General features: G+C 40.5%; 3 protein-coding genes across 5 annotated transcripts; 1 reads left to right on the top strand and 2 right to left on the bottom strand.

Annotated features, from left to right (window-relative positions):
• Positions 1 to 1,579: 1,579 nt before the first annotated feature.
• Positions 1,580 to 6,651, bottom strand: LOC100689745 (uncharacterized oxidoreductase At1g06690, chloroplastic). Of its 2 annotated transcripts, none has more exons than XM_003444849.5 (8): positions 6,495 to 6,651; positions 6,215 to 6,376; positions 5,751 to 5,851; positions 4,482 to 4,568; positions 4,071 to 4,218; positions 3,411 to 3,490; positions 3,225 to 3,318; positions 1,580 to 2,782 (listed from the first exon to the last, which is right to left on the bottom strand). In XM_003444849.5, the coding sequence occupies exons 2-8, from the start codon at positions 6,324 to 6,326 to the stop codon at positions 2,373 to 2,375; spliced, it is 1,032 nt and encodes a 343-aa protein (XP_003444897.1). In that variant the 5' UTR covers positions 6,327 to 6,376; positions 6,495 to 6,651; the 3' UTR covers positions 1,580 to 2,372. The 2 variants fall into 2 exon arrangements, with proteins under 2 accessions (XP_003444897.1, XP_005478389.1); XM_005478332.4 differs by having other exon boundaries at positions 6,215 to 6,385; positions 6,495 to 6,644.
• Positions 6,652 to 6,789: 138 nt separating this feature from the next.
• On the bottom strand, positions 6,790 to 21,746 carry nsun5 (NOP2/Sun RNA methyltransferase 5). Of its 2 annotated transcripts, none has more exons than XM_025901435.1 (7): positions 21,611 to 21,746; positions 10,792 to 10,925; positions 10,652 to 10,681; positions 8,758 to 10,042; positions 8,157 to 8,364; positions 7,473 to 7,637; positions 6,790 to 7,077 (listed from the first exon to the last, which is right to left on the bottom strand). In XM_025901435.1, the coding sequence occupies exons 4-7, from the start codon at positions 9,680 to 9,682 to the stop codon at positions 6,888 to 6,890; spliced, it is 1,488 nt and encodes a 495-aa protein (XP_025757220.1). In that variant the 5' UTR covers positions 9,683 to 10,042; positions 10,652 to 10,681; positions 10,792 to 10,925; positions 21,611 to 21,746; the 3' UTR covers positions 6,790 to 6,887. The 2 variants fall into 2 exon arrangements, with proteins under 2 accessions (XP_025757220.1, XP_003444898.1); XM_003444850.4 differs by lacking the exon at positions 21,611 to 21,746 and adding an exon at positions 11,753 to 11,942.
• On the top strand, positions 12,272 to 14,650 carry LOC109196174 (golgin subfamily A member 4-like). Its single transcript, XM_019349534.2, has 2 exons — positions 12,272 to 12,286; positions 12,461 to 14,650. The coding sequence occupies exon 2, from the start codon at positions 12,461 to 12,463 to the stop codon at positions 14,243 to 14,245; it is 1,785 nt and encodes a 594-aa protein (XP_019205079.1). The 5' UTR covers positions 12,272 to 12,286; the 3' UTR covers positions 14,246 to 14,650.
• Positions 21,747 to 23,624: the final 1,878 nt, after the last annotated feature.

Here is a 23,624-nt window from a genome sequence, read left to right as displayed (position 1 = left end):
CAGTTATGAAGCAGTCAAATTAAAGTGTTCTGGTGACTGGCTGTAGGATCACACAAGCACACAGCTACTGTGTATCATCTATATTTAATGTGCGTTAATAATTTAACAGCCCATTGAAAGATTTAAGTTGGCTGCCTTATATACATACAAGGTGACAGATTAAAGGAAAAATGTGGTGTTTCCCCAGAACAGCTTTGGGTTGATTCTACAAGACTGAGTGATGGAGCACCAGCGTCATCTAATGTGATGTGAGCATATGTGTCGCATGTTTTCATGCTTCTTAAAGCATTAGATAAGCCATTTGCACTATGGATGAGGGTGAAGAGACTGCTCCTATTATGGGGTTGTTGATTTGTGGTGAGTTTTTCCTCTAAGTGGACCCAAACCAGAAAAATGCAGCCCACAGCATAAAAGAACTATCAGAGTGCGGCTGTCAAACATTTGTTTTTTGTTTTTTTGTTGCATTCAGATTTATTCATAACTGCAATAAAGTCATTAAACTATGAAATTTAGTTTGTAAGAAAGATTAAGCAGCAACTGAGAGTTAACACTGCATGACACGCAAAGACAAGAAATTTAGACTTCTTGAAAAAAATCTCAAAATCTAAACATGTCCACACTTTTTGCTTACATCAAATTTAAAATGAGTAATTTCAAAATGAGTAAGTTCAAAAACACAAAAATATGTAATATACATTCTTTCTGTATTATTCAAATAAATACTGAGTTTAATTGATTTCCAACACACTGCCTATTTTTACCAACACTTTATTGTATCCTAACCTATAGATTCAAAATTAAAATGCCTGAAGAAGACGTCTGTGATGACAGTGTAATATTAATCGAGTACATAAATAAGTGTTATTTTGGATATAGAGTTCTTGACCCCACAAACACTGAATGCAAACTTTGCTTTGGTGTTAATAAGACAATAAGATCCTCCCCGTCCTCGTACCGGACTTCAATCCTACACTGAATTTCAGGACCTCATCACCTTTGGTCTCCTATAGCGCTGCACGACTCTGTCTGGTGTTTGAGATGGACAGTGTGTCACCTGGGGCTGTGTGAGGGAGCAGAGTGAAATGCACTGACAGACTGCATGCGTGCAAGTACAGTATGTGGCTGTATGTTTACACTCTCCACACACTGTAGGTGCTGTGGCTGCACACAGGCTGGCTGTTTCTCTCTGAAACGCTGTCGTACTGTTGACCACACGCGGTCGCCTCCTGTCACATTAGATTGTTGCTTCTTGAGCACCTTCAAAACACACATGCGAAATACATGCAAAATAAAATTCAGTCATGCAGCACACACACAGATTATTCACAGGCATTTTAAAATAATTATGCCCTAACTCTTCAAACACCACAAACACAGAATTTCACCATCCTTCATACAAAAGCAGCACACTCTTTGGTCTTTTTTTCCTTATTTTTATTGTTTCACATTGACATTCGTGAACATGACAGACATCTGAAAGAAAAAAGGTCATTTAGTAAGAAGAGAAATGAGAAAGTCAACCGAAAAGATGAAAACATAAAATAATATTATCACACTCCCATATTTGTCTTCCCTGTAATTAGTCTTTCCAGGTACATGACAAAAGTATCTTTCAAAATATTTTGAAAAAAGAAAATATGCATACATACACACATAAGCATAATTCCCAATACATTTATGATGAAAATCAGGAGTCGTATTAATTTTGTTGACAAGAAATAACAGTAGAGTTATCCATCACCTGGTTACTTCTTCCACTGCTAAATTTGAAATAAGTATTTATCTTTTTTTATAAAGTCCAGATGATAGAGCTCCTTGATAAATTACATGCTTTTGTCTTAAATTCATTTAGTACAACAGTGCTCCAGGCTTCCCTACATCCTTACACATCACTGCACGCCACACCCTGTGAGTAAATAGAACATGTTACATACATTCATATATTTTGGTCCTATGTTCATTGCAAGATGCAACTTTAGCATTATTTTAATTTACTAAAGCTAACAGAAAAATACATTTATTTTAAGGCGATACAAAAAGAAATTTCTCTAAATGTTTAAGGCTTAAGGACACACTTGACACTTGAATGTATATTTAAGCATCTGCATGCATTCAAGGCTGAAAGAGAAGCTTCTTAAAGCACCTCAGTGGTTTAAGCATATAAAATGGGAAAATTATTCCAAATAAGGGGATTTTTAGGTTGCATTTTGGGGGGTGGGGGGTTGTAGAAGTCAAAGAAAAAATTCATTAAAAAAACAAAAGAAATTGCTTCTTTTTCTCTTTTCCGTGTTCTGTGGGAGATCTTTCTATTTCCTCCTCCTCCTCCTCTGCAGCGATCTGTCACATCCAGTTAGTCAGTCCCCCCTCCCTCTTTAGTTCCTGTACTCGTCCCCACAGTCCCCGATGATCGCCATGAGGTCCCTGGAGCGTTGTGTCACTGCTTCGATGGTGGAGAGATCTTCAGCCGTCAGCTTCAGGTCAGAGCTGCAGCTACGCAGGCTGTCACTGATGTGCTGCCCCGCCCCTGCGACGCCTAGCCGGCAACCCACAATGACTCCACCCACTGCAGGCCGGTCCAGCACGTAACGCGTCGCCACGCTGGCTATTGAGGAGTCATGTCTCTTAGCTACAGTCTCCAAGGTGGCGAGGAGATCTTGGAAAAGACTCCAGCCACCCCAAGTGTCGATCATGTTCTTGTACTTGGAAAGGGAGGCGGTGTAGAGCTCCGCCCTAGACATAGGCTCCACCTTTCCGAGATAGCGTTCAGAGAGCAGACCGCCAGCTGCGCCAAGAAAAAATGGATGTAAGTGAAATGGAGGGGGGCGGATGAAGGAGTTAAAAATGTCAGGGTGGAGAGAGGGGAGAAGACGGAGGACAGATGGGGCGGAAGGATGGAGATAAGTGGGAAACGGTATGGAAAACATGAAGGGAGGGGAGAAGTGATGACCATTGTGGTTAGGACGAGGATGGGATGCAGAGGGGGGAAAGTTAACAGAAAATAGAAGGTGGGAGGGAAAAAAAATGCAAGCAAGGGAGAGAGAAAGAGGATGTGTCGTCATGTCATCTGACTCCATCTCAGAAACCCACCATTTTACAGTCCCACACAACAATATTAATGCACAACTCGCATGACTAAAGCTGAAGTAACGTCTACTGAAGAGAGACTGAAGTCGAATATTGTTAATGTAAGATGACAGCATGCAAATAAAGGAGTTATATCTCACCGAGCGTGCCGTAAGTGAGGAGCTTAATGTTGTTGGCCACACAGAACTGCTCCATCCTGGCTGCAGGTCGCTGGTCAATCACCGAGTACTGAACCTGCACAGACGGCCACATTAAACACAGAGAGAAGAGGAAGACTATCCTAAATGTGATGGAGCAGTGTTCTCACATGTAGAGGGATGTGTTACCTGGTTGCTGGAAATGCGGATGCCTTTGCCGGTGATCTCTTCCAACCTCTGTGTGTCAAAGTTAGTGAGGGCGAGCTCACCTGAGGAGAAAATAGTCATAGTCTTAACTTGTGTGTCTGGGAACCAGCACACCTCTGGTACTGTAGTCAAGATTTAATACGATGCAATAACAACACACATTAGTCAAGATTTGTTGTTAAGAGTCAAAACCAAATCTGATTTTACATTTTATATAGAAAAAACACATTTCATAAACCAAGCTGATAACAGGTCATGCTACCTGTAAACATATTACATCAAACTTCAAATATGTACAAATGAAGTTCAAAGTTTTGGGAACTGTTAAGATTAATATTGACTCAGTGGGGAAAAAAACAAGTAATTGAATCAAGCTGATTTTTTTAAAAATTCAGCCAATGGAAAATTGCTGTGTTTGTGTTTTTATATCTATATCAAAGTCCACGCTGATATTAAACCATGATTAGCCACCAAAAGAGTCTAATTCTTGTGTTTATATACATTTATGTTGTTCTCCTCAGAGTTTCCCAGAGTGCAAAGCAATTTTTTGTCATTCCTTTTTGTCCCTCATAAAGACTTATGAGTTCATATTATAATCATATGTTGTCTGTTGATTTATAATTGTGCATACACTGCACATACGTATGACTCCTTCCTGCTGCAGGTCAGAGAGGTGACCCAGTGCCTCCAGATATCTCTTGTCTCTATAGTCCCACCAGTGAAACTGAACACAGTCCAGGGTGTCCACCTGCATTCGAGTCATGGACCGCTGCAACGCCTTCTCCACCACCTGCAAGAACAGAGAGAGTTCAGCTGATATTTTTTAAAGTTCTCCCAGAAACATCAAAAAATGTCAAAGCTGAGTGCTGGATTTTATGGACTGATACCAGAATCAAACCTAGCTGTATCTATTTCAAGCCATTCATAGAGATAAAGACAGAAAAGAAATACTGGCAGCAAGGTTATGCTTTGATTCTTAATAAAGACATGCACTGCTCTCTAGTGGATAAAACCGGTCTCACCGTTAAAAGCACGGCAGACTGAGCGGCTCACCTTGCGCTCCATCAGTCCAGGTCTCGGCACATATTTAGTCAAACCCTGCAGAGCCGGGCTGGGACTCCCAGAGGATTTGGACTTCAGCTAAAGATCAAACAAAGATAAAAGCTGAAAAAACATCAATGACTGAGCGGGGTTACGTTTTACAGCTAGACTGAACACACTAATTCTGAATTAAGGGTGGAAGAGTTAAAAAGTATATGTGGATGGGTTTTCATTATAGAGGGAAAAAAGCCTGGACAGCTTGTGTGGGGAAATAAAAACAAGAAGCTTGCTGAATGAGCGAAGAGCTTTCCGGTCATCTGCACATTATTCCAGGTGAACAGCCGACAAAGGCCGACACTATCAGACTGCCACAACGCATCAGCTGATATTGCATTAACTGACCTGAGCGCACACACTGGCACTGGTGAGTGTGGGAGTGTCTTAAAGTGCACGCCAAGTATCTGCACCTCTGTGAATAACCAATGCTAAAAAAAAATATCAGCACTTTCTTCTGTGACACAAAACTTTTCCCACGTGCAGGACTAATAAAGGTTCATTTTATCTCTTATCTTATCTTTAAATTCTGATGTAATTGTGTTTTCCTACAAAATACTTGACAAGGTCCTGTCAAGATCTCCTAAGGCAAGGTCGTTATTTACTGTCAAATAAATAATGATTCTCAGCATATGACAGAATTTACACAGGTTTCTGTCTCTAAATCAGGAACCCTGCTCTACCCTTTCTGCTCTCTGTAGTTCATCTTTTTCTTGTGAATATCACACATACAAACACGCTGCGGTACATCACTCCAACTGCAACTGTGTAAACATCAGATTTTAAACATCACAGTAGTAAGAGTCCCCTGTCCCTCCTCACTCAAGTTTAATTTTCCTGTATTGATATCTTCCAGCACACTGAATAAAGCTGGCAAATAGTTGGCAAAACTGAGGTTTCTTCAAATTAAAATGGCTTTTTTCTTCCCATTGTTGTCAAGCGCTTGCTCATAAGGGATTGTGTAATTGTTGGGGTTTCTTTCTGATAGTGTATTGTCTTCCTCTCACCCCAAACCAATTGGTGCCTCGCCCCAAGTCTGGTCTGTCTGCGGTTTCTTCCTGTTCAAAGGGAGTTTTTCCTTCACACTCTCACCAAGTGCATTTTATTCTTGGGGTTTCTTTCTAATATTTTAGAGCCTTTACCTTACAATATAAGGTGGCTTGAGGTAACTGCTGTGGTGATTTGGCGATGTGTAAGTAATACTGAATTCAGTATATACACACTTACCTGGCTGTTAAACTGTCCAAAGATTTCCTCTGCAGGCCCGTAAATGTCTGCCATGTCGAATGTGGTTAAACCAGCATCTACATACTCCTGCATGGCCTCAACTACAGGCATGAGAGGAAAGAGGAAAGCAGAGAAAAGGAGGAAAGCAGCACAGCAAAGGCGATGCGTGGTGGAGCTTAGAGAAGTAGTGTGAATCATTTCTAGTGTATCAATCCAGCTTTAATTATCATCCTTAGTTTGCCCAGATACGTTTTAGCTATTATTATTTATTTATCCCAGAACAATTTAAATAGACCAACAGTACAACTCTACATGAGTGCTTCATTTTTTGTAGGATTATTGTATTAAACTGCATTATAACTGTACCTAATAAGTTCACTGAATGAATAAAGCATACGGAAAAAATAAAATCAAGACAGCCAGCTATTGTTTTCAGTAATAGCTTCCCCGGGTGTACTGTTCACCTGCCCTGGCTTTATCCACCGCTCCGTGCGCCCCGGACACCTGCCACATCCCGTTCAGGACCCGGCAGATCTCCAAACCTCCGGACAGTGTCACTTTGGGCACCGAGGACATTCTGCTGTCAGGGCCGGGGGAGAAGCTGCTGGAGGCGGCCTGCCGTCTTACTTTTTCCCCAGTTGTAAATAAAAGAAAAAGGACAACTTTAATAAGCGTCCTTGCTGGGAGCGGTGTCGTGCATTATCCGGTGAAGTACTAAATCACTTAAGTGTTAAAGTGACTTACTCCGTGTACGCCAAAAGACCTGCTGGACTCAAAGCCAGCATGCAGCACTGCAGGTCACCGCTTATCGCCGTCAGTTTGAAACATTTATCAGTTACAAAAGAGTTTGGTAACAGTTACAAAACAGACCACTGTTTCCACCAATAGCTGACGCCGTTTTTACCGGAAATAAAATTCACTCTACAGGCAAGCTGGCTGCTGATTGCTGCCCCCTGCTGGATAATTCAGGAGGGGACTAAAATACCTGAAAACATATCTCGAAAACAAGCAGCACCAATAACACACAGATGTGACGCGGTAAAAATAAAAAGTATCTTTACTTTTCAGTTACATCTCAATTAGAAATCAACAGCACTGTTCATCCAGACGAACTGTGCAGCAGTCCAATTTTAAATTTCACTCTGCAGTTTCTGCCCCCTTCTTTTTTTTCTTCCTCTTCCTCCTCTTCTTATTGTTGGGTTTGCTGCCAGTCTGTCCTCCTACAGGTGTTGGTCTGTCCTCTGTCTCTGAAGCTTCAGAGTCTTCTTCTGAAGCTGCAGGTCTCTTCTCAGAGGAAGGCAGATTGCGTGGTTTCACCTCTGGGCCGCTGTGACGGAGTAAAGAGCAAGAGTCAACCTACTCATCTAAAAACACTACAGCAAACTTCCACAGCAGAGAGAAACATTAAAATAATAAGTTGCACAGCTACTTTCATCAGGCAATCATGTTTTATCCCAAAACAAAGATTTGAACAGATCTAGACAGTGTTACAGTAGAATTAAACAAAAGAAAAAAAATTACTGACAAATTCAATATGTTTTATGAGCAGATAGGGAACAAATACAGAAAATCAAATATAACAGGTACAACTAAAAACTATTTAGCTAAACACACTGTTAGCTAACCACACAGATGTGTGCGCAGACCTTCAAGGCCTTAACTCAATGTAACAGCTGGTGTTAAGGTTTTTTTTGTAAGTTTACATGACACTAAAGTATTCACCTTCTCTGAACAACCAGTTCTTGCTTTGTATTTCCAGGCTCGCTGTGTTTCTCCAGCAGGGCCACGAAGAAGCCGTGCGTGAGGGTCTTGGCGGTGCTGGCACGCAGACACTGTGGGAGGGGCTCCAGGCCTCGCTCAGGCCACTCAGCCAACAGAGGAACCAGTCTGGACGGGGAGACACGAAAGGATTCGAGTAACACTTCTAACAACCAGTTTGGCATAAATAACATACCTCAGGGATCAAAACCCCAACACTGAACACCTGAACATTTGTTGCATTTTTTTAACATGTTTTGAGTTTGTAAAAGCTACCTCAGCCTGCATCTCTACACTTAGAAACAAAACCGTAACCCCCTCCCCCATTACATATGAATTATGGATATTTGAAATTATTTCACTGTCAGAGCTGCACTTTGTCACAGTCCTCTTTTAATGAAAATCTTAAATCTTGTGCCGTCAGTGTCATTGCATAGTCCTGAAAATGGTCTCACACACCAGTAACGTCAAATTTTATTGACAACACTACAATGCAGTACTGCTACTATAACATGCATGTGTGTCAAGGTGGAGAGATCACAGAAAAATAAAAAAAATCTCCAGGTTTTATCGTCTAGACAGCTAAATAAGAATAGAATGCGTTAAAATGATAAATAAACAGTCTGAATGTCTTCAGGCTGTTGCTACCTGAAGCCGGGGTTCTGCTGCAGACAGGCAGCTACCACTTCCTCGTTCTCCTGTTTGTGGATGGAGCAGGTGGAGTAAACCAGGCGCTTCAGTCTGGGAAACCTGAGAGCGTGGTTAAGGCAGCGCAGCTGGAAGGAGGCCAAAGAAGCCAGACGAGCTTGCTCCTTCTCCTGGTCAGCAGAGGTGTTGTCCTGGAGGCACACCATACCTGAACCCCGACACACACAGATTACATTTTTTTTGGTTGTTGTTTTTTTACTATAATTAAGCTGTTTGTTTCTTTATTTGCACACTGGGACTCTGATTCTTGCTTATACTTGTGAAACACAGCCAAGCTTTGCAGTATCTGCTTAGGGGGAAACATGAACTTGAGAGGTCTGTGATGCCTAAACGGGTTTTTATTCCAGTTTCTACTCTGCACACCCACATCTATGACTAACGTTTGTTAGATAAACAACAAATTCAATGTTTAAAAAAATGAAATAAATATGATACATTTTGCATTCAAACTAAAGCATCACAAATTGAAGATACATATGCACAGATGTTCTAAAGAACCCTACTGCAGTCATACAAACACAGGGATAACTGGTCACTCTACCTGAACCACTGCAGGAGGGATCGAGCAGGATGTACTCAACATCCTTATACTGCGGGTTGTCGGGGTCCACCTTCAGGAAGTCCTGGTTGGCCAGCTGCTGACAGGTGACCCCTGCACGGAGCAGGAGAGTTGACATGGTGGCCAAGCGCTTTCCATCCAAATCAAAAGCAAACAGCCTGCCCTTGTTCTTCATGATGGCTGCCAGCTGGCTGGTTTTGTTGCCGGGTGCGGCACAAGCATCAATGATGTGGCTACCAGGTGAAGGACTAAGGAGATGAGCTGGGAGGCAGCTGGCTTTGTCCTGCAGAACTATGTGGCCTGCTTTGTACAGGAAGTGGTCATGGAAGTCAGTTTTAGGAGAGAAGACGAGCAGCTCTGGCAGGTGCAGGTCACTCAAAAAGTATCTGTCCTTCAGGGATAAGTCTTCCAGCCTGGAAGCCTTCCCCAGGTAGGAGAAGCCATCCCTCTTCAGGTAGTCCACAACATCCTCCACAGTGGTCTTCAGAGTGTTCACACGTACATATCTAGGCAGCTGGTCCCCCGCAGGGTGTTTGACACTGCAAGGAAGCAGGTCTTCATTCCTGCTTACCTTCTGCTTCACTTTCATGCGAGCCAACTCCGCCTGCAGCCTGGAGCGATGCTTCATCATCATGGCCTTCCAGGATCCGCCACACTTCAGCCCCTGGCCTATCAGCAGGTCGTACACGAGCACCTTAGCCAGGGGCATCTTTAGCTTGGTATGCCTGAGTAGCTTGGTGGACTCGATGATCTCCTGCAGGATGGAGGAAAACTTCTGGGTCTCACAAACCAGAGCAAACAGCTGCTTAATGTTCTTGAATTGACTGTCGTAAACAAGAGTTTTCAAAGCCCCCTGTTTCCCCTCGACCTTCTCCATGATCTCTGCTGCTTTCAGGTACAGAGCCATGGCGAAAGAGGGTTTTTTTTTTTTTCCTACTGCGCTCAAACACTCCTCTTCTTTCTTTAGTTCTGGGCAGGAAACAACGAGCGGATTTATTTCAGCTCTACGGAAGCAGCTTCTTCTATACTTTTCCTCCGTGCACACGTGAGAGGAGAGGTCATGACACCGGAAGTACTCGTTGACGCACTGTTTTTCTTTTGACGTAAGTAGCAGTAACTGGTGCCGGATCAAAGACAGTAGAAAACGTCTCTATCGCCCCCTGGTGTCTGGCTGCAATACAAAAAGGTTGTCCTCAAATGTTCTTCTCTCCTTGGGATGCTTTAACAGCGTGGCTTGTCATGAATCACCTAAATAAGAGTGAAGTTGCTGCGGCAGAAAGAAGATGACGAGGTAATTTAATGACATAAATCACTGATGCAGATTTAAAACATGTTTGAACTGAAACACAGCAAACGTGGAAACTGTTCTGATAATGTGGTTATATTTTTACTAAATAAGTTGACATGCATTTCATTGAGGCTGTGTGTGCTTTCCAGCAGCAAATATCAATGCATGTTCTGAAGAACATATTTATTGATATGAATAGTAGCGATTGACAGGATTCATTTCATTCTAAACATGGCATAAACAGGATAGTTGCAACTTCAATGATGTCACAGACTGCAAATCTATTCTGGATTTAGGATACATGATCATGCTCTGTACTGAGTCTGCACATTAAAGTGCACAATAATCAGTTTGCTTTTTGTCCGGGGGTATGGAGTGGAAGTGTGATTTTCCACTTTCTTTATTGAATAATTCTGCTTTACATGATAATGATTTGGTCAACTGGCTCCAAGACTGTAAAAAAGACTGTAAAAAAAATGCTGAGCATCTTTCTCTTTCTGCTAACAACTTGTTCTTTACTTTAAAAACTTTGGATCAATGTGATTCAGCCTTTTCCTCAGGATTGATAGCTAAAGTGTCCCAACTTACCTGAGCCTGAACTCACAGATGGTGTGATACCTAGGTCAAAAAGGAGATGGACAATCCGGGTTTATCAAAGCACATTTCAAAAGCAAAGCAGTTGTAATTGTACAGGGGGTGCACTCCTGCTCATGACATGGATAACTTACACAGCTGTGGAGGCACCATCAATGCTGAATGATATTTCCAAGTTTCTTGTGTTGTATTCACTGGCATCCATAGTGAAGACATCTTGGAGCGTGGAGAATCTCCTGGTGGTGGAGCAGACTGGGACAGAGTTCCACTGATGAAAAAGAAAGTCACGGTGAATTTTACAAAAGTTTAATAAAAAAAAGATTCAGACCAAAAGATTTGTGATCTACACAATGCAAGCTGATCAAAAATAAGCTCAGTATTTTCATTTAATATATTTTTCATCTGCTTGAATGTTTCCTGGCTCACACAGTGCTCAACCTGCTAGATTTTTATTTGTTATTAATTTATTTCAAATGTCTAATCTTATCTTTGAATCAAACATTCATACATATATACACTATGTTCATTATAATAGGATACATATGTACATATATATAAAATAGACGAATATGCCTCATCTATGCATACGCTATGATCATTATAGAATGACATAAAATATTAAAACTGAGCTTACTCTTAGACATAAACAGTAGTCATATAAATTCATATACTGTTAAACACAAATGGTTAAATTGTTTCTGCAGAATAAGTACTTTTGTGACGTTCGCCATATTAGCTCTATTTGTATTGCGGTGTTCTCATAGTATGGCTTCTTATACTGAAGAAATGGGTCTAAATAAATAATTAAATAAATCCTCCAGTACTCGTTGTTGTCACCTATTGCTAATGTTTTGACGCTGGTAACCTCTCAAATTTAATGCAACTGTTTATCACAGGAAACGTGTGACGTTTAGGACACGTGAACCTAACATTAGCGGGCATAATGTTAGCTTAATAGTCAGCTCAACAGCTGTTGTTAGCTCCGGGCAGGTGACTACAACAATAGCGATGAGCCCCGATGAACGGATCCGGGACGGATGGGCTCGTACATAAATGGATCGATCTGGGCGGGATACGGTGGGAAACGACAGATACCTTAAACTTGAAGACAGGCCAAGTATCGGTAAAGTCTGCAAAAAAATCGCAATCCAAGCTGATCAAACTTGTAAAGACACAATATCAAATTTAGCCTCCATGACTTTACTGATTTATCCCTAACCCATTCTACTACAAAATGACGCCTTAATAGACTGTCCTTTGAACGTCACGACGTAAATAACTTTCGGCGATAACGTCACTTGAACTCTTTTGAAGAAAGTTCTGGGGGGGCGGAGTCAGAGCCCATAAATACCCCCCAAATACATAACTTGAACCCATACATTGCTGTAGTTCTGAACTAGCTATGGTTTCAGTTTCCCTTGCGAACACTTTACACGTTATATAAACTAAACTAAATACATTCGTTTCAAAATGAGTTCCCTAAGCTTCTTTGACATACAGATGCTCAGTAATCAGGTAGAAAATTACCAAGAATCTAACATACTTCAGATCCAGGAAATCCATGAAAAGAATAGCAGGATTTCAAGTCTTGAGGCATCTTTAAAAAAAGAACAGGAACTGGTTGCAAAGATGACAGAGGAGTCCAAAGAAATGCAGGTGCTCAGAAATGAAATACAAAAGTACAAACAAGCTGAAAAGCTTCAGTTGGAGGAAATTAGTGAAAAGAATTGTAGGATTTCAACTCTTGAAGCATCTTTGAAAGAAGAACAGGAACTGGTTGCTAAGATGACAGAGGAGTTCAAGATGACAGAGGAATCCAAAGATGAAAAGATGGAAAAAATGGAAAATGTTTTGCTGGAAACCAAATCCCAGCTAAGGTCCGCAGAGTCACAGAATGTAGATCTCACAAACAAATATGAGGCAAAACTTCGGGCTCTTCATAAGGCAATCAAACACCTTGAAAATAAGTGTGCCACTGAAAAAATGATGCGGGACAAGAAAGAAAAGGAGGTGGAATCTCTGGTTGTACTTAAAATCAAAAATGAGCAGGAAAAACAAGAACTCATGATGAAGCTAAGCAAGACGACTGATGAAAAAAATGAAAAAGTTAAAGAACTGCAGAAACAACATGAGATGCTTCAAACTGAGATTCAGAACCATGAGAAGTACATTCATCGTAATGACTTCCTTGAAAGAAGGATAGACGAGCTTCTTACACTACCTAGGGAGGTGTACTGCCGTCAACAGAAAGTTAAAAGTGTGGAAGAAGAAAAAGAGAAACTACAGGCTGAACTTAAAAAGTGTCAAAGACAAAATGAGGAGTATAAAGCAGGAAAGCGCTGGGCAACAGACGAGAAAAACAAACTGACAAACGAAAATGATGAACTGAAAGCACGTCTTAGGGAGAAGGAATGTAACAAGACAATGTTGAGGAAAGAGGTAAAAGCCAAAGTCCTGGAATCTGAAAGTCAGATAAAGGAGCTGCCAAGGCAACGTTTAACTATCGACCACCTGGAAAAATGTCTTAAGGTTAAAACTAAGCAAATAATTATATTTGAAAAGGAGATGCAGGAATCTGGGAAGAAAATTTCATCCCAAGAAAATAAGATAGCCCATCTGAAAACTGCTCTTAGCAAAGCAGAAAACGATCTGGAACTGGAGATAAAGAGAACTGAAAATCTTAGGTCTGATAAAGTGCTCCTTTCTGAGACAAAGTTCTGCATTGAGAAAGAACTCTATACAGCTAGAGACACTATAAAGACACTTCTGAATAAAATCAAAGAAAAGGCCCAAGAACTCCAAGAGACGAAAGTAGACCTTGACAATGCTAAGACCAGCTATAATGCTGTAAAGACTGAGCTGGATATTATCAAACAGCAGCAGGCAGATCTAAAGACAGAACACGAGAAACAGCTTAGCTCTGGAAATGACAACCTCTTTGCAGTGAAGTCAAAGATGACGCAAACTGTGGAGGACAAAGAAGAGGTTGAGAAAGCTCTGGCAAAGTCCAAACACACAGTATTTAAGCTTGAGCAAGTAATAGAAGAACTGGAAACTGACATTGGCATTCAACGAGAAAAGAATGCAGTACAGAAAAAAGAAAATGATGATCTGCTGCAACAGCTGAAGGGACTTTATGACACGCTCGGCCACACTGTGCAAGTCGAGAAAAAAGCCTCCCCAGAGCAGCAAAGAAAGGATGGGGATGAAAAAATAGCCCAGAAAAAGGTGAGATTTGACCTGAGAAATGTGGAATACTTTCCATCCAAAGATGACAATGAGCTGAAAGAACAACAGAAAGAAATCAGAGACCTTAAGGGCAAAATGGGTAACAAGCTTACCACATATGACAGTAAGCTACCTATTATTTCCACTAGGGCCCAGTCTAAAACTGTAGACAACTCAAACAAGCAGTCTGAGTCTAGGAGCTCACTCAACCTCAAGTCTACTGTTACTCTCAAGGCAGAAGAAGAAAGGGTTCATCCCCATCCACCTGTAAGTAAATCCCAGGCAACTCTACGTAGAGTATACAATCCTGGTGCAAAAACAATCAAGCACCGGCCTTCAGCCAAACCCAAACACATCTAAAAAACCCTCCTACCAGTTCTCACACTGACTCCAAAGAAATAATCAGCTTTTAAGCTGGTTAAAAAATATTAATGTTTTGTTTCCAAAGTCAAAATAAATCACAAAGAGACAATATTAGAAAAAAAATTAAATACCCGCCCATCCTGAGGGTGTATTACATCCGTAACCCAGGAGTGGCTGTATTTGCTATAACATCATAAATGTAAGACAATAAGGACATCTCTGCATGTGTGAGGAAGTGACATGCATTTCATCTATGTCGCTTCATCACCCCCAACCGGTCCCGGTAGATGGCCGCCCCTCACTGAGCCTGGTTCTACTGAAGGTTTCTTCCCGTTAAAAGGGAGTTTTTCCTTCCCACTGTCGCCAAGTGCTTGCTCATAGGGGATCTTCGGATTGTTGGGTTTTCTCTGCATTATTGTAGGGATTTTACCTTGCAATATTATATTATATATTATAATATAATAAATTTTTAAAATTGGCACAAATAAAATTGATGTGAACTGAGTTTTTCTTTTTATGTGTACAAGTGGTTGTATTTGAGTACTTTTGATCTGCTTTTATTCGCTACTACGCACACACTGGCTTCAAAAATACAAAGTGATGGCAGTCCCCATAAAAAGGGAATTTTGGCTTGATTTTTGTACAGTGGCAGGAAGTGGAGTGAGGTTATTAAAATAGGCTGTTTTCAGCTATTTTTAAAGCTACATTTTAGTTAGTTTTTAGTTAGTGAAACTTTAGTTACTGTGGCCAAATACATATTTCATTTTTTAAAGTAAACACATTTTCAGTAATTCGCAGTCGGACGTTGAGGGAAAGCACGTGCTCGGTAGCTAATTCGTGTATTTACCTTGACTAAAGAAATCACTATGCTGTGCTTGAATGTTGATTAAAGAGTGCTATAGTTCAAATATTAGTTCTGCTGCTGTTACTGTACTTAACTGAAATGAGGTTAAGAGCTGCAACTGAAGATAGCTAGCTAGCTAGCTAGCTAGCTAAGATGAGCAATGTGAGGACTAGAAAAGTTTGGTTTACAAAACCTGTGCTGGCAAATGGTATGGGGACTGTAATTAATATTTCACCTTAATGATTAATTACACTACTGAGCATTCAAAATAATATAAGTAGAAAATTTATAGATCACATGATTTGAGAGTTGTTTGTGAAGACTTATTGGAAGGTCGAATACAGGAATGTGAGAATGAATCAGAGCAAGCTCGATATAGACACTGCTTCAGATGCATGAAAATAGGTAAAAGCACCAACCACCAAGGTTCAATATTATTCTGTTCACACATATCATATGGACAATGATTACATGACTTGCCCTGTTTATTAACTCTTATAACAAAATCCACACATTTTTTTTGCTATATCATGATGTGTATGATATATTTTTATGATATATCTATTATATATTTTTTGCATCACATTTGATACATTGGCCATTTTTGGCAACTTTTTGTTAAAAATAATGTTAATTTTAGACAAAGAAAAAGAGTTTTGTCCATAACATTTTGATATTATGGCAAGTATTGAGCATGTTGATAAAATAGAGGTCTCAGAAACTCATGTATCAAATATGATATGAAGGGCATTATTGGGTTAAGTGCTGAATGATTTGGACAACTGCCTCCATGTGATGAAGTGACTGAAAAAATGCTGAGCATGTTTCTCTTTCTGCTATCAACTTATTCTTTAACTAAAAACTTTGGATCAACATGATTCAGCCCTTTCTTCAGGATTGATAACTAACTAACTCTAACTGGTGTATTATATTGAAATCTGTGATTATTCATTATGAATCATTCTCAGATACTACAAAATGATCATCCAACTATTTAAGTTTTTTTAAATGAGCTTTGCAAATGTGAAAAGAGCTGACTACATTTGAAAGTAGTTCCGCTGATTGTTAGTATTTTCATCCTGAGACCAAATGATGGCATTTGGCGTGTTAAGTCAAAATTAAGGGGGGCGTGCCAACATGGCAGAGTGAGTAGGCGCTCTCTACCAAGTTCTGCACAGAAAGTTCATGAACAACGGTAAAACCTTAACTTTATGCTGCTAAGTACAATTCACTAAAAAAGAGAAGATACAACAGTCATAGGGCAAGAAGCAGCAGAACGCCCAGTCAGAAAGGAACGAAAAGGGGAATGGAAAGTTCCAAGTCTAAGATAACGCCTGAGAATGCTATCGAGGAGAATGCTACGCCCAGCAACGTGCTAATGGATAGCTGCCATAACTACGCAGCTACTGCGGTAACACTCATGTTAGCCGAAGAGGAAATGGATGAGTTCCCACCTCTCCCTGTTACACCTCTTAAATCACCAGCTCCAAAGAAGGTGATGTACAGCAGCTCTGACCCAGCTGATGTAAACCAGATAATGTCAGCACTTCTTGAGAAGATATGGGAGTCAAATTACTAAATTGAGGAAAGCTGAAGAGAAAGAAGTGATAAGCAAAATTGCCTCTTATTACCAAAAATCCGCAGAAGAAATCTCAGAGGAAGATAAATTAACTTTACTAGACCTTCAAAATAAATTGGACGGTTTATATCGACGCAAGGCTGAGGGTACTTTTGTAAGATCCAGGAAGAGGTGGCTGGAGGAGGGAGAACAAAATTCTGCTTACTTTTTCAGGCTTGAAAAATACAGATCCAGAACAAACTCCATTCATCAACTAAATATTAATGGTATTGTCTCTGACAATCCCAGAGAAATGTCCAATTTTTGTGCCAAATTCTATACTAAACTGTACAACTCAAAATATAATGAGGACGTCTCAACACTATTTCTCAATAATATTAAAAACCTAAAAACTATTGTTGTAAAAGATAGAAGTTATTGTGACAGCTCTCTAACGGTGGAGGAAGTTTGTAGTTCCATTTCTGCACTTAAGCCCAACAAATCTCCTGGCACGGATGGTATAACTGCAGGGTTATATAAATCATTTTCTAATCTCCTGGCTCCGTTCTTACTGCAGGTTTTCATAGAAAGTATAGAGAATAACACCCTCCCTCCTACTCTTACTCAAGGTCTCATAACACTTATTCCAAAACCAAACAAAGACTTACTTTTTATTGATAATTGTAGACCCATCTGTCTGCTCAATAATGACTATAAGATTATGGCTTTAGTACTTGCCAACATAATTAAAGAGGTCTTGGACACAGTTATTGATGAGACACAGTCAGGCTTTGTGAGAAATAGACACATTTTTAATAACATTAGACTGGTTTTGGATCTGCTCGATACTCTGATTACTCTGATTCTCTTCCTGGATTTTTATAAGGCTTTTGATACAATTGAACATCAATTTATTTTCCACTCTTTGGAAAAATTTGGCTTTGGATAATTTTTCTGTAAAGCTATCAAAACCTTATACACGAATGGCAATAGCTCAATTAAAATGATTAACGACTCCACCCCGAGATTTGACCTGAAACGTGGTATTCGCCAAGGATGTCCTATCTCACCATATTTGTTTTTACTTTGAAATATAAGTTGCAAGAATTTGTGTACAAACAGTGTTGTACAAGGAATCAGCATAGCTGATAAGGAGCTCATCATCAGCCAGCTAGCTGATGACACCACACTCTTCTTGAAGAATGATTAGTGATTTCTCTGAGGCCTCTGGTTTATGTCTAAATCTAAAAAAATGTGAGTTGCTAGCAATTAAAGACTGCACTGCCAATGCTATCTGTAATATTTCTGTTAAACAAGAAGTCACATACCTAGGACTGTTAATATCCAAAGACCAAAAGTCAAGATGCTCTTCAAACTTCACTCCAATTATACTATTAGAAAACCCGAAAAAGGTTCAACCAGTGGCTGCAAAGGGATATATCTATGAAATGTAGAGTGTTAATTACTAAAGCTGAAGGGATATCCCAATTGACATATGCTGCTCTCTCCTTACATCTGGATAAGAAAATTAGTAAAGACATTGACCGCATGCGCTTTAATTTTACATGGAATGGTTACATACTATTTTATGTGCTGTCACTGAAAACTGCAGCTGTTTTACTGAGAAAGTTAAAGACAAAAAGCCAAAAAAGTCCATGTAACTGGTATCATTATATAGGAACAGAAACAGTAACTGACTTTGGTGTTTAATAAAGCTGCTGATCTTCGACCAGCACAGTGTCTCAGAGCAGTCACAGATTTTCTTTAAAATCTTTAGAATTCTCTCACACTGTTTTTCTAATAGTGTGTTTTGTACGGTGGCCCTGAGAGGCCAAACAGACTGCAACTTAAGAAAACACCAGCAATAAGAAAAACACTGCAAAACCACACAAAACACAACGGAAATGGGAAAAACGACAACGGAAATAGGAAAAAACAAAACAGAAATAGGAAAAACGACAACAGAAATAGGAAAAAACAGATATCCAGAAGCACAAGGGAAGTGTTTCTGGGGAGACAATTACCCGACGGACCAGTTGCGGGAACCAAAATATGCTAAGAAGAACACTTCCGTTGTGCTTTTGGAAATCTGTTTTTTCCTATTTCTGTTTTGTTTTATCCTATTTCCGTTGTGTTTTGTGCAGGGGCGATTCTAGGATTAGAGCTTTGGGGGTGCTGAGCACCCAGAGAGCTGCCCAGCCAGGCAAGATAAACTTTACACGTCACAATGAGACTTCTTCCCTGTCTCTGTCAGCCCCTGCATCCTTAAATGTCTCCAGTTGTCCCAAGTTCTCTCTGACTGTCTCCTGGGTGCATTTAAACCCCTGTTCCTCCCTGTCCTCATCGTCTATTGTCTTCATCTCCGTTATCAGTCATCATAATTTTACCATCTCTGTGCAAGTCTGCAAATTTCTTTCTTAAATCATATGATTCTTAAATTCAACAAGTCTCTCTGTGCCTGGGTCCTCGTCTCAAAACATGACATCACTGTTTTGTACATTTTAACACAATTTAATCCCCACATTTGTGAAAGAAAAACAAAACACTTTTTTTGAAAAGTCTGTAACAAAATCATCAAATCTGATAAAGGTTATTTAAATGCTGCAAAAGAAGAATGGATTGGAATAAAAAAAAAAAAAACATATCCTAACCTTAATTACTGGGAGAAAATGATGAATGATGCTCATAGTGAGTAAGAAGTAAACTGAGTGCATTTGGACAGAGATTCACTTTTAATGTGTATGTATAATATAATACAGATACATAAAAAACACTCCCAAAACAGAATAAATTATTACAAATAAAAATCTTTACTGCAGATACTAATTTTACTAATAATACTAATTTTGTGTTGTAAGATTTATGAGTTTCATGCTTTCATAGTGGTACTTGGGAGAGCTTGACATTTTTCTCAGGTGGTACACACTGTAAAAAGTTTGAGAAACACTGATAAGTGTATGTGTGCTTTTGGAAAACATTTAAAGCTGCTGTACAGAATCTTTGAAACAAGCCAGCTTAAAACACTTTTAGAATATAAACAGAGCATCTGCTTCTCTTTACAGCTCCTCACTCCACCAGGGCTCTGTTTGACACTTTCTGATACTGTACTGCGGCAGTCATACAGACAACTGGACGGTCCAAAAGTTGGCCTACCTATTACTGGCTGAGGTTGATTGATTGATTGATTGATTGATTGATCATACTTTATTCATCCCGAGGGAAGTTTTAGTAGAGTTGTGGCTGAACCACATAAAAATATATCATTAATTTTAATCTCCCCAATCAATGATAATGTTATGTTGGAATGTTGTTAAAGAGGGTCAAAAATGTTTCAACCCAGTTTGTTTTGCAGATTCTGTATAGCAGCTTTAATATAGGGAGGGCACAACTTCCAGACTGTATGAGTAAAATCAGGTTTTTTCTCTTTGTCAGTTTAACAGTTTCTGTTTTGCCTGTCACTGTTCCCTGTCTGTTTTCTTACCTGGTTCTTCCTGACCTTGTACTTTCTCCTCATGTTCCCCTCTTTCCTCTCTCCCTCTTTGGACTGACAATCATACACAAATAGATTGTATTCAATTGGATGAAAAATTACATTAATATGAAAAAATACCATTAAGATCACTAATAAAAAGTCCTCTCTCAGTCTACTTTCAACCAAAAGGCAAATAACCAAACCACATGAACATCTAATAAAAGATATGAATATTGAAACACTGATCCAACATTATTTTTGATTGAGGGATCATTTGATTTTACACTTTTACCTGAATGTGGCTCCTTTTTTTGAAAAAACTTCCCTATATCCATTATGAACCTGGCTGTCTCTCTGTACACAAACACACACACACACACACACACACACACACAACAGGAGTTATAAGGTTAATGGGCATTCAGTCAGTTAGCTAGTTAGTATCCATTTCAAACAGGACAGTGGTAACAACAGCAGGCTACGGACAATTTTAAGTTTTAGATTTTCAATAGGCTGTATACATTTCAATGGGAGCAACAGGACGGTCAAATGTCGCTGATTTTACTACAGAGCAGGACGGATCGTCGGAAAACATGTTTTCAACACTGGAGGTTACCTGGGTGTAATGTTTTTCAGCTAAAAAGAAACATGTTATGACTCCTACCTAACTATATAAAGAGTAACTGAAGGTTAAATGCAGCTAATATGTCCTGTTTTAAGCCAGGCACTTACACCTCCGCTCCGCTGCGTCTCAGCCACTCTGCCAGCAATGGCGCTAGAGCCAGAGTAGGGGAGAGCCGAGCTGGAACAAACCATTTGGGGGGGGGTGTTATCTATACTTTTGTTGTTAAAATGTTATGTCTCAACCAAGTACTGTATGGTTTTTATATTTTTAGCAGTGTGTCACACAGACAGCAAATATTGTCCAAAAAAAGTAAGAAATCTTTGGGGGTGCTTTGATTCATTCAAAAATGGGTTAAAATCGCCCCTGGTTTTGTGTACTTTTGCAGCATTTTTCTTATTGCTGGTGTTTTCTTAGGTTGCAGTCCGTTTGGCCTCTCAGGGCCACCGTAGTTTTGTGCTATGAGTTAATTCAGAATCATTCATCCAGAGTAACCTGAGAGGGTAATATATATCTAAGCTGAAATGTTAGAAATGTGACAACATATCATCTCTTTAAACTGAAGCATTGTATTCCTTTTAGAAAAATACAAATTTGATGTGAGCAACATAAAAGTTTGCGACGTGCAACAAAAGACAGGAGAAGCTCTGCAATGGTAAAATTAAGCCCCCCCCAATCCGAATTATGTTATAAAAAAAAAAGTATCTGGCAACAGTCCCAACTTACCTGAGCCTGAACTCACAGATGGTGTGATAACTAGTCTATAAAGTAGATGGACAATCTGGGTTTATCAAAGCACACTTCAAAACCAAAGCAGTTGTAATTGTACAGGGGGTGCACTCCTGCTCTTGACATGGATAACTTACACAGCTGTGGAGGCACCATCAATGCTGAATGATATTTGCAAGTTTTCTTGTGTTGTATTCACTGGCATCCATAGTGAAGACATCGTGGACAGCGGAGAATCTCCCGGTGGTGGAGCAGACTGGGACAGAGTTCCACTGATGAAAAAGAGAGTCACAGTGGATTTTATAAAATTTAAATAAAAAAAGATTCAGACCAAAAGATTTGTGATCTACACAATGCAAGCTGATCAACGATAAGCTCAGTATTTTCATTTAATATATTTTTGGATGCCAGTGAATACAGACCACCAACCTCTGACTCTCTCCCCCACCGATGTAGGAGCGGTGCTGAGCAGGATCAATGTCCACAAGGCTGCAGGTCCTGATGGCATCCCCGGGCGTGTTCTCAGAGCGTGTTCTGGGGAGCTTGCAGGAGTGCTCACAGACATATTCAATCTGTCCTTGGCCCACGCTGTGGTACCGGCCTGCTTCAAATCCACCTCCATCGTCCCGATACCCAAAAACTCCAACCCATCTAGCCTCAATGACTACCGCCCAGTAGCACTCACCCCCATCATCACTAAGTGCTTAGAGCAGCTGGTCTTAGCACACTTCAAATCCTGTCTCCCCCCCACCCTGGACCCCCACCAATTTGCATACCGCTAGAACAGGAGCACAGAGGATGCAGTCTCCATCGCACTGCACTCTGTCCTCTCACACCTGGACAACAACAACACCTACGCCAGAATGCTGTTTATAGACTTCAGTTCAGCATTCAATACAATCCACCCCTCACAACTCATCAGGAAACTGACAGACCTGGGCATCAGTTCCCTCATCTGCAAATGGTTACTGGACTTCCTGACCAACCGCCCTCAACATGTCCGCCTGGATAACCGCTGCTCATCAACAATCACAATGAACACCGGTGTACCACAAGGCTGTGTGATGAGCCCTTTCCTCTACTCCCTCTTCACCCACGACTGCAGACCTGCTGATGGTTCCAACACCATCATTAAGTTTGCAGATGACACCACGGTGATTGGCCTCATCAGCGACAACGATGAGACCGCCTACAGGGAGGAGGTGGATCGTCTGGCTGAGTGCTGCGACACAAACAACCTGCTGCTTAACACCGAGAAGACTAAGGAGCTCATCGTGGACTACAGGAGGAATGCTGACCCACATCCACCCATCCACATTAAGGGGACGGCTGTGGAGCGTGTGAGCAGCTTCAAGTTCCTGGGAGTCCACATCTCCGAGGATCTCACCTGGACAACCAACTGCTCCAAGCTGGTCAAGAAGGCTCACCAGCGCCTCTTCTTCTTGAGGACTCTGAGGAAGAACCACCTGTCCTCAGACTTCTATCGCTGCACCATCGAGATAATCCTGACCAACTGTATAACAGTCTGGTACGGGAACTGCTCTGCCTCGGACCGGAAGGCGTTGCAGAGGGTCGTGAAAACTGCCCAGCGCATCGCCGGAGCACCACTTCCTGCCATAAAGGACATCTACAGGAAGCGGTGTCTGAAAAGGGCTGGGAAAATCATCAAAGACCCCAGTCACCCATCACATGGACTCTTCACCCTCCTGCCCTCTGGGAGGCGCTACAGGAGCCTCCGGACTAAGACCACCAGGTACCGGAACAGCTTCTTCCCCACAGCTGTCAGACTCCTGAACTCTGCCTCCTGACATCTGACTCACGTTAAACTCATGGACTGAACATACACACACCCACAACCACTAGCACTTTACCACTACTGTATAGTTCTGTGTAAATATCATTCTGTACATACGATAATTTTTAATCCTACAACTGTTTATAACTTGCATAGTTCACATTTCTGTATAACTGTATATCTCAGATTTCTGTATAGTTTTTATTTCATATTTATATCCTGTTCATAGCCTGTACATAGCTTGTACTCACTACAGCCTGTACATACTTATAGTTATAGAATATTCATAACATACTTCACACCGTGTACATTATAACATACCATAATAGACCCATTTCTGTAATATACTTACACAT

This window comes from Oreochromis niloticus, linkage group LG20, assembly GCF_001858045.2.
Source record: "Oreochromis niloticus isolate F11D_XX linkage group LG20, O_niloticus_UMD_NMBU, whole genome shotgun sequence".
Classification (NCBI taxonomy): Eukaryota; Metazoa; Chordata; class Actinopteri; order Cichliformes; family Cichlidae; genus Oreochromis; species Oreochromis niloticus.
Note: the sequence above shows the minus strand (reverse complement) of the source record. Positions and strands in the feature narration are given on the sequence as shown.

Coding starts and splice junctions, on each gene's coding strand:
- LOC100689745 (XM_003444849.5), bottom strand. CDS start 6,326: ATGTCCTCGGTGCCCAAAGTGACACTGTCCGGAGGTTTGGAGATCTGC. Junction 4,569..5,750: donor TTGGACAGTTTAACAGCCAG/GTAAGTGTGTAT, acceptor TTTGATCTTTAG/CTGAAGTCCAAATCCTCTGG. Junction 2,783..3,224: donor CCTCACTTACGGCACGCTCG/GTGAGATATAAC, acceptor TTCTTGGCGCAG/CTGGCGGTCTGCTCTCTGAA.
- nsun5 (XM_025901435.1), bottom strand. CDS start 9,682: ATGGCTCTGTACCTGAAAGCAGCAGAGATCATGGAGAAGGTCGAGGGG. Junction 8,365..8,757: donor TCCCTCCTGCAGTGGTTCAG/GTAGAGTGACCA, acceptor GTCGGGGTTCAG/GTATGGTGTGCCTCCAGGAC. Junction 7,078..7,472: donor GAACTGGTTGTTCAGAGAAG/GTGAATACTTTA, acceptor ACTCCGTCACAG/CGGCCCAGAGGTGAAACCAC.
- LOC109196174 (XM_019349534.2), top strand. CDS start 12,461: ATGACAGAGGAATCCAAAGATGAAAAGATGGAAAAAATGGAAAATGTT.